The sequence below is a fragment of the Oryza sativa genome, chromosome 5 (assembly GCF_034140825.1).
Source record: "Oryza sativa Japonica Group chromosome 5, ASM3414082v1".
Lineage (NCBI taxonomy): Eukaryota > Viridiplantae > Streptophyta > Magnoliopsida > Poales > Poaceae > Oryza > Oryza sativa.
This window is the reverse complement of record NC_089039.1, coordinates 15,569,690-15,579,984: the sequence shown is the minus strand read 5'-3', so window position 1 is coordinate 15,579,984 and position 10,295 is coordinate 15,569,690. Positions and strand designations below refer to the sequence as shown.

At 40.6% G+C, this 10,295-nt stretch overlaps 1 protein-coding gene across 1 annotated transcript; it reads left to right on the top strand.

Annotated features, from left to right (window-relative positions):
• Window positions 1-2,345: 2,345 nt before the first annotated feature.
• LOC4338442 (external alternative NAD(P)H-ubiquinone oxidoreductase B3, mitochondrial) lies at window positions 2,346-8,263 on the top strand. The gene is made up of 10 exons (XM_015782427.3): window positions 2,346-2,627; window positions 4,105-4,363; window positions 4,468-4,662; window positions 4,963-5,213; window positions 5,440-5,656; window positions 5,742-5,846; window positions 6,461-6,733; window positions 7,224-7,345; window positions 7,659-7,778; window positions 7,898-8,263. The coding sequence occupies exons 1-10, from the start codon at window positions 2,530-2,532 to the stop codon at window positions 7,983-7,985; spliced, it is 1,728 nt and encodes a 575-aa protein (XP_015637913.1). The 5' UTR covers window positions 2,346-2,529; the 3' UTR covers window positions 7,986-8,263.
• Window positions 8,264-10,295: the final 2,032 nt, after the last annotated feature.

The window sequence follows — 10,295 nt, the reverse complement described above, 5'->3', positions numbered from 1 at the left end:
GCCCCACCAGCCGCCGCCGCGCAGTCGCCTCGCTCCGTCGCCGCCACCTCGTTCCGTCGCCGCCGCCCGGCCGCAGTAGAGAGGGGAAGGAGGAGGAGGAGGCGGGGATAGAAAGGGGGAGCAGAGAGGGGAAGGAGGAAGGGGAAGGGCCAGGGGAGGAAGGGGATATCGAGGAGGCGCTGGAGGCGGATACCGAGAGACTTAAAGAGGAGAGAAAAAAAAGGGGACTTAAAGGCGCGGATAGCATGGGAATCTTTACTCCCGGTTGGTATTACCAACCGGGACTAAAAATACATCTTTAGTCCCGGTTGTTAACTCCAACCGGGAGTAAAGCTTATGTTGATCTTTTTTCCTGGTTGGTAACACCAACCGGGACTAAAGATATCTTTAGTCCCGGTTGGTGTTACCAACCGGGACTAAAGATCTCGGGGGGCTGACAAGGCCTGACAGATTTAGAACCGGGACTAAAATCATTTTTAGTCCCGGTTGGTAACACCAACCGGGACTAAAGATCAAATATACCCGCTGTAGCCACCAACCGGGACTAAAGATCATTTTTAGTCCCGGTTTTTAGTGGAACCGAGACTATTGTGGATTTCGGGCGACCGACCAAAGACGGTTTCTCCACCAGTGGTATTATGTCACTCACAAAGAAAAAAGATGCGCATGAGATGAATAAATATTTTATATCAAAACCGTTGTGAAATGTTATGTGTGTCATAGTGAAATAAAAAACGACAGTTCCTTCCATAAAAAAAATATAGGTGCACGATAATTTATATAACTACACGTCTCTAAATACAATATAGACGTATAAAAAAAATACTATCTACCAATAGTGATCTTAAAAGATAAGAAAAAAATTATAGAATTATTTTCTTTTTCTTCTCAGTCCCTCCCATAGGTGCATTTCTTAACAAAATAACAAATAATAGAATGACTCTATACTTCTTTAACATATTTTCATGCGTATATTTTCCTTTTATATTGTATACTTAATTGCTTATATATAATTAAGTCTTGCAAAGTTTTATTGTGCCCACGTAATATCATAATATTGCACTTTATATAAAATATATTTTATACACGATATGAATTTAATTAAAGTTTAAATGCACAAATCATATAAAAATATTATTTTGGTAACATGAAATTTTAAAAAATAATTAAAGACATATAGAATTGCACCGTAGCGTTTAGCACGGGCATATTACTAGTACTGAAGTTGCACTTTTATATACCGAAAGTCGCACGTCTTTCAACAAATTTATTTACAGAGAGCTATACAACATTTTGATAGAAAATCTAACAAAAATGTTTTTCCTAGAATTTATATCGAAATAAATATAGCATGCCACTTGCACAAATGTAAGAGCAAAATCTGACGGATTTTTCCAAGAAAATATGTCGAAAGAAAGATAGCGTATAAGAGCAAATATAAGGGTACATTATCTGACAGATTCTTTCACAAGAATTTTTGTCACAAGAAATATAGCAATTCTGATTTATTTAAGGTACCCATTATTATAATCTCCAATGAAACGTTGCCATAAAAAACTGGGTAATCAATTCTCAAAAAAAAAAAACTGGGTAATCGTGCTTGAAAAGAAAAGCATCACACGTTTCCAAAACAACATAAAAAAACCCTATAGCGCCATTGTTACACAGGCTGCGTTCTTTCTTCTTCTCAACAGTGATTACGGAAAACGGAGCGATCCATTAGCACATGATTAATTAAGTATCTGCTATTCTTTTTTAAAAAAATGGACTAATATGATTTTTTTAAGTAACTTTCGTATAGAAACTTTTTACAGAAAAATGCACCGTTTAGTAGTTTGAAAAGCGTGCTAACGGAAAACGAGGAGGACTACCCTGAAAAGAACGCAGCCACAGTAGTGCTGGTACAGCTGGGCCGCCGCCGCAGCAAAGCTGGCCCCACTCCCCTCCCATCTCCTCAACCCCAACCTTCAGGTACGACCAAAAAAAGATCTCGCTTTCTTTCTTGTCTCACAAGCCAAAAGACCCGTCTCGCGAACATCGCGCCGTCCACGTGGACAGCCTCGGACAAGGTGCACCGCTCGATCGTGTCCAAGGTGTGAACGCGTTCGCCGCGACTGAACAAGGAAGGAAATGAAACGCAGTTATTACGCAGTACGAAACTGTCATTTGTCTGTCTTGCTGATCTCCCCCTGTAAAACATTTAATTGTTAATCGTATCCCTACCCAACATTCCAGAGTCAAATCTCCGGGGTTTAAAAGCAAATCGGTCAACCTATGAGGGGTTAAAGTGGAAAAGCTCCACGGCCCACGCAGACAAAATTCTCTCTCTCCTCTCCTGTGGTTTTGTTTATAATTAGGCTTTTCTCCGGGAGGCCAGGAGGCACGTCGCCCTCGTCCGCCGCCGCGTGTTCGCAAGCGAGCAAACCGCTCCTCCTCCGCCGCCGCCTCCGCGCCTCGCCTCGTCTCCTCCTCCTCCTCCTCCCTGCTCCGTCCCACACCACCCGTAGTAGGGGCCGTGGCCGGATCGCAATGTCGGCGTCGGGGGGATTGAGCTTGGTGCGCCGCGCCGTCGAGGCCGCGCGCCGCACGCCGCGGTGGCAGAAGAGGCTCCTCGTCCTCACCGCCGGGTACGTTTCCGCCTCTCCCCCTCATGCTCCGCGCGCCCCTGATATACACCTCACCCCCGTTGATCGATCTAGTTATACGCGTGCGCAACCGTGTCCTTGCGCTGGATATGGTGCGTTGGGCCGCCGTACGTGCGCGCGTCCGCGCTTTGGTTTGATTGCCGAACTTTGATACACCGTGTAAATGTTTTCGTCGCGATTTTGCGCTAGTTCTATCAAGGCGGCTGTATAAACATGAGAGTAGTTAAAGCCTTTCCTCCAAAACATGAGATTAGTTTAATCGGGGATGTTCTTTTCAATGGATTTTTTTTTTCGGTTTAAGAATTAAGTCGGTGGTGATCTGTCAACCTGCAACTTTTCTTTTGCCCCTGAAGTCCGTAGCCCGACGCTTACTTTACACCTAGCCCAACACTTAAACACCGCACTACGTTGTTTATTAAGATTTGGGTGAAAAAGTTGTTCAGAAGTTCGATCATTTATTGGTAAAATTACTCATAGATCTAACAAATCTGGTTCACGTTTATATTCATAATTGGTTATGGTGAAATCTAAAAAATATTATCTATGTCATCTTGACACTTGAAAAAGAATGTGATTGTGATGTGAAAGTGAAACAACAAATTATTTGAAGTGTGCTGGAACCATGGTGCCTACTTGGCCAATCGTCTAAATCGGATTGTATTATTCTTGTTCATTGACATTGTAATATTGAAATCACCGCCTCACGATTCTAGGGAGACGAGTATGTATTGTGTCACCAAAAGTCCAAAACATGTCCTACTTGTTTATTTAACGTCATAAATAATAAATAATAATATATTCGTCCAATAAAAAGTCCAATCCTGAAGATGTATTTAGACACGCACGTTGTCCTGGTACATCTTCAGATATATTGGGGTTTTGTGGGACAGAGGAGTGGGCATTTAAGCAGATTGTATTCTCACCCTTTTGCTTAAGAGAATGTGCTATAGCTATTAATCCATGATGCTAGACATGTTTGTCCCAGATAGATTCATGGTGATGGTTTGTCCTTCATATTTCTTATTGTAACCCGGGATCATATTGGAATTGTGCACAGCAGATACTGTTCATGATATTGTTTGATCACAAAAGTGAAATAACATTTGTATTGCCAGATTTCTGTTTTTGGGCCATGTAGCAAAATCTTGTAAGCGTCTCAAGCAATTTTAGTGAATACTTCTCTTGTGGTTCTTTCTGTTTTGAAAGTGAAGAAGACTAGCAGCAGAGGTGTGCTATTCATTATAGCTGGAAGAAATTTTTATTTACATGTTCTGTTATGGCTCTGATAAGTTCATTAGTTGGTATTCATTGGCAAATCAAAAACTAGTAAATGCAACTTAAAACTCACTGAGATGGCAAATGCACTCTTAATATTAGTTTTCATAATATTTTATATTGTATATATTTCAGGACTCTGAGTCTCTCCTCTCACACACCTTTTATTCAAATATCTTTGCAGTGTTGGTTCTTTGACTTATGCTTGCCAGGATAATCAAGTACTTCAAATAAATGATGGAACTGGCAAGAAGAGGGTGGTTATCGTTGGAACTGGTTGGGCAGGCGCAAGTTTCTTGAGAAATATTGACACTTCCTTGTACGATGTTCATGTCGTATCACCTCGCAACTATTTTACCTTCACACCTTTGTTGCCTAGTGTGACATGTGGCACAGTTGAAGCACGTAGTATTGTAGAGCCTATCCGTAATATTGTGAGAAAGGTAAGACCTTACTGAATTAATAATCAATTAGCTATATTATTGATATATTGCATCATTTTGTAATGCAAGAATTCTCACAAATATTACATGTACATTATTTCCAGAGAGGCGGCGCATTTAGATTTTGGGAAGCAGAGTGCTACAAGATTGATCCAACTAACAAAAAGATCCACTGCAGATCAGACTCAGATGGAAATAGTGAATTTGTTGTAGATTATGATTACCTGGTCGTCAGTGTTGGAGCTAGACCTAATACATTCAATACCCCTGGTGTTGTTGAAAACTGCCATTTTCTAAAGGTCAGTACTAATAAGGCAGTAGGTTAATGAAAGAAATTAACTGTTGTAACAAAACTCGGTTTTATTTTATCATCTTATCAGTTACGACTCTTTCAGCTTATCTCTTGGTCAATGTCTGAATTACCTTCAGCAAACTTGCTTTTACATCTTTACATATACTTGTTCTTTGTCAAACAAAGAATATCCTTGTTCCATCTTTCGTCATAACTTCTTTTTCTTTAGTATGTTATATCCATTATGTTGTTCAATTTTGCAACATATTTTGCATGGTGAATTGAATCGTCATGTGCATTCTGTCAGGAAGTAGAAGATGCTCAAAAAATTAGGAAGAGTGTCCTGAAATGTTTCGAAAGAGCGTCCCTTCCAAACCTAACTGAGGAAGAGAGGAAGAAGAATCTTCATTTTGTTGTTATTGGTGGTGGCCCAACAGGTGTAGAATTTGCTGCAGAGCTTCATGACTTTGTCAATGAGGACTTGGCAAAGTTGTATCCTGATGTGAAGAAGTATGCGAATATTTCAGTAATTGAAGCTGGAGATCATATCCTTACAATGTAAGACCTTGAGATCTGTTGTACTTGTTGAACCATTGCAAAATATTCACATTTTTAGTTTTATGTTAGTAATTTTGAACCTTCACCCTTTTAGTTTTACCGATCAGAAGCATTTTAGTTGATAATTACATATGTAGGAGGCCTTCAAATTTCAGAAAATTCTGTTTCTTGATGCAGTTTTATGATATTCTTTGCAAAAAAAAGTTTTAATGTTCTATATATGCAGGTTTGACAAGAGAATTACCCAATTTGCTGAAGATAAATTCAAGAGGACAGGCATAGATTTGAAGACGAATTTTAAGGTTGTGAAGGTGTCTGATAAGGCTATCACTATGACTAATTCTGCAACTGGAGAGATTGCTGTGCCTTATGGCATGGCTGTTTGGTCCACTGGTATTGGAACCCGTCCCCTCATAATGGATTTCATGAAGCAAGTTGGTCAGGTATATCTCGTACAGAACTCATAAGAGAATACATTTCAACATATTACACTAAATTATGTTTTTAAAACACTTATTTAATTTATAGGCAAACCGACGAGTGCTAGCTACTGATGAATGGCTCAGGGTTCATGGATGTGATGATGTATATGCTCTCGGTGATTGCGCGACAATAACTCAAAGAAAAGTTATGGTATGTGTGTACTTCTCAATGCAAAGATACCATATTTTTTGTTCAAGTAAAGAATGCACCATATTTTGTCATTGGCAAGAACATCTCGATATGTTATGGTATAATTATAATTTAACATGTTTCATCGCCTGCTCTCTAGAATACTAAGCTAGCATAATTGAATTTCAAATAGTGGCCTATGTACAGCAATTAGCCCTTTTCAGTGTTAAGTTGCCAGTTAATTATATCTAAGTCTTTGTTTTGATAATAAGTTCATATGATTAAATATAAAAAATTACAAATGCTGAAATTATTATGGTTTAAAGACTGCAACTTTGTGTGAAGCTGTTTAGCCATCTCAAACATATCACTATTATAGTTATAAAGATTTACACCGTGGTGTTCCTTTCTGAACCAACTTCAAAATTTTTGGAGGATGTTTTCAGTTCCTACTTCAAATTCTTTTTGTGAGAAAGGCAAGATTGACATGATCTAGCATCTACCTGTTGTAGTGTTAATGCCATCTTAACATAAATGCTAGTAATTGTTTAGCAAACAAATTTCATGTATTGTCAACTACTTTTGTTTATGAATTTCTGACATTCTTAATGGATTGTGTTGATATGTATATTCAGGAAGATATTGCTTCAATTTTCCGGGTAGCAGACAAGGACAATTCTGGCTCTTTGACTGTCAAGAAAATTAAAAATGTTCTTGGCGACATCTATGAAAGGTACCCACAGGTTGAGTTGTACCTTAAAACTAACCAAATGAAGGACTTCCATGACCTACTCAAAGATTCAGACGGGAATGCTATTAAGGAGTCAAAAGAGCTGAACATAGAGGAATTCAAGAAAGCCCTTGCTCGAGTGGACTCGCAAGTTAAGATGCTCCCAGCAACAGCTCAGGTAATTATTCATGTCTACCATTAGAGAGTTTGCACTTTGCACATAGGGAAAGAAATCTGTTGCAATATATGTCAAATTGATGTGTCCTTAAATATCTACAAACCATTATATGTTTTCCAAATGAGATTGGGTATATTTGTAGTCTTTATGTGCCAAATTAAATTGTTGACCCAAACACAAAGAACCATCTTACTAATTGGTTGTATGGATGTATATAGTTCCTTGGTTTTGTCACATATGGTGGATGAGGTAATTTCTTGATCTTAGTGACAAAAAAAGTGCCTTAGACTTCTGAATGGAGGGAGTAAATTTTTGTGGTTTTGTCACATGGTGGATGAGGTAATTTCTTGATCTTAGTGACAAAAAAAGTGGCTTAGACTTTTGAATGGAGGGAGTAAATTTTTGTTTGGCATTTTATATGTCAAATTGATGTGTCCTTGAATATCTACAAACCGTTTCATGTATTCTGAATTTTCGTTTGGCACTTCAGGTTGCTTCACAAGAGGGAGCCTATCTGGCAAACTGCTTCAACAAGATGAAATACTGTGAAGAGAACCCTGAAGGTCCGTTGAGGATCAGAGGCACAGGGCGTCATCGGTTCAAACCTTTCAGGTTTGTTTTCCCTTGCTCTCTTAGCATACATACATTAGGCACTTAAACACTGCTGACCATGTTGATATGGATTTACGGATGAACTTTTTTTGTTTATGACTCCAATCAACTATGCCAAGAAATCGACAACACCAATAAATTAGTCATCTAACTGGTTGGTAGCTAAAAACAATTGGCATTGCCAAACCAAAGTTGGTGGAGCAAACCAAACAAAAGCCTACCAATCTTGTCACATATTGCTGATACACGAGATTTCTTTTGCATGGCATCCAGAATACAGCAGTCCCTAATGGTCGCCCTTTATGATTTACAGGTACAGGCACCTTGGCCAGTTTGCTCCACTGGGTGGAGAGCAAACAGCCGCTCAATTGCCGGGTGATTGGATACATGTTGGTCACAGCACCCAATGGCTATGGTATTCTGTCTATGCCAGGTATTAATAATGCCACCCTACTGAACATGCTTGTCTTCCTTTCTGCACTTCATCTTCCCTCGCATGTATGGACGTGTCGTGTAGAGTTTTTAATGGCGTTTTGCTCTTATGGAATGCAGTAAGCAATTCAGCTGGCGCACCAGGATGCTGGTAGTATCTGATTGGGGCAGGCGGTTCATCTATGGAAGGGACTCAAGCAGCCTATAAATTGAACTAGGATGGTGTTGTTCACCGCCCTGCATTTTGCCAACTGAAGCTCTATTAGACTTGGATAATACAATTTTTGCATACCTTCGGAAACAACTATTTTTGCATACAGCATCATTTTTTTTAGAGAGAGAGAGCATCGTTATATTTGTTCGGCTATTTTCACAAGCTCAGGTTTCTGTAGCGTAGCAAGGTTTTGTCACCAATTTTTGATCTTGCCGATATTTCTATGACACAATGGAGGTTAAATGATTTATACATCAGTACTTTATAATACAGTTCAGTATCCTAGTAATTTAAATGTTGATGTTATGTGTTTTTTTTACCTCGTCCTTCTCTTCTAGCGAGATGACGCTAACCACAGATTCAATTCCCTGTGGAGGCCTTCCTTTAGTTGTTTAGGAAGATTACCGTTAATTATCTTCTTGAATTGTTGCTGATGGAGATAATAAAAGCAGAACAGAGCCTAGTTCCGCCTTTCTCATCCATTCCAATTTCCTGATAAAGTGAACGTACATCAGTACCATTTGAAGGATACGTGCATCAGCAAAATAATGAAATTCTTGAACCAATAAATATTCCCAAATCGAAATTTGAATCCTAATCCTCGTCCAAAAAAAAAGAAAAAAGAATCCCAACATCCGGTTTTGAGCAAAAAAGCAACAGAATTTTGATCTGTTTCCAATGAAAACCTGTTTGAGCAGAAATTTGGAAACCGATGAAAACGTGAGAACAAAGATGGCAAACCAGTTTGAGTGGAAAACCAATCGGTGCAGTAAAATCGACGAAATCAAACAATATCCCAGAACATCTATAGGCTCAACAAACGTATATTACAAATCGACGAAAAAAGAAAGAAACCAAGCGCATGTGCAAGCCCCAGAAGCTACAAGCTGTGAGATACCCCGAACTCAAAGAATAATTAACCCAAAGAATAATTAAATTATTTACCACTGGACCCATATATCATAGACAACGAATGACAGATAATTAATTGCCACGTAACCCAAAGGTACAAGTGCGGTGTAACGTTGGTGTGCAAGCCCCAGAACAAGCAGCGAGACACCGCACGGTGCTACCCGTGGACCGGATCTGGATCGATCGTTGCAGGAAGGAGGAAACGGCCGAGCAGCAGACAGCATGCAGCATCTAGCGCGCCACTTGTAATACTCTGCGGTGCGCGCTGTCTGGCCACGGGAGAACTCCACTGCCGCTGGCTTGTGCTACTAGTTTGTACAGTACATGCTCCAAAACCGTCACATGGCGGGGGCACGCGCCGCTCGGCGTAAGTAGCAAACGAGCAGTCGACACAGCGACATGTATGAGTAGTCGACCGGTGGCCCAGCTCTGCGGGACGGGGACGGGACGGTGGATTTTACGGCAAAAGCGACGGGGAGATGGCCCCCGCGCGCGCGGCCCCACCGCCGTCTGGCCCGCCCGGTTGGTTCTCCAATCTCGAGCGAGCGTACCTGGACCAACCACCACCATACAGTGACGATGCACGCAGCACGCTACAACCAACGTCGTTTCGATTCGGTGCATAGCTGAATCTGAATCTGGAATCAATATGCTGGATCCACACTCCACAGAGGACGGGACGATTACATGCCCGGGGTCCTCACTCGTCAATAATGCCGATTGATGCATGTGTGTGCTGGTGTGGTTTTTTGGTTTTCATGTAGCGTCGCATCGTCCTTTTGCTATCGATCATTAATTGTACTCTCTCACTGCTATGCTATGCATCCTGGTCTTTTCCTTTTCCGAACAGGAGTTCGTGGCCATGGACCCCTTGCTTTGCCTTTCCAAATGATCAAAGCTCGTACTGAAGAAATCTCGTGATAATTAGATCTTTTTGTTGATGCTGTTTTAATGATTATTGTCGAAACATGAATTCGGCAATAATAAAAGGGGTAGCGCACGAGACCTAAAAGTGGATGGATGCAGAGACAAAGGATTTAGACAGGTTCAGGCCCTCTCGATGAGAGGTAATACCCTACTCCTGTTTGGGGATTTGAATCCGCCGAGTGTGTATTGATCTGACGATCAGGTTGTCTCATGCCCCCTAGAGGGCCTCCTGCCCACCTTATATAGGATGGGGGGCAGGATTACAAGATAGAAACCTTAACCCATACGGTATCGGTTTCCTAAATCTATTTTACAATATTATCAAATCAGGACTTTAGGCCGCTTCATAATATAAAAGGAAACGTAATACCCAAGTCATGATCGGTTACATATTCCATAGATATAAGCTATCCCCTATGACTAGTCGGATAACCATGCCGTGTGGGTATGGGGTACCCATAATCT

Coding starts and splice junctions, on each gene's coding strand:
- LOC4338442 (XM_015782427.3), top strand. CDS start 2,530: ATGTCGGCGTCGGGGGGATTGAGCTTGGTGCGCCGCGCCGTCGAGGCC. Junction 5,657..5,741: donor TCATGAAGCAAGTTGGTCAG/GTATATCTCGTA, acceptor TTTAATTTATAG/GCAAACCGACGAGTGCTAGC. Junction 5,847..6,460: donor TAACTCAAAGAAAAGTTATG/GTATGTGTGTAC, acceptor ATGTATATTCAG/GAAGATATTGCTTCAATTTT.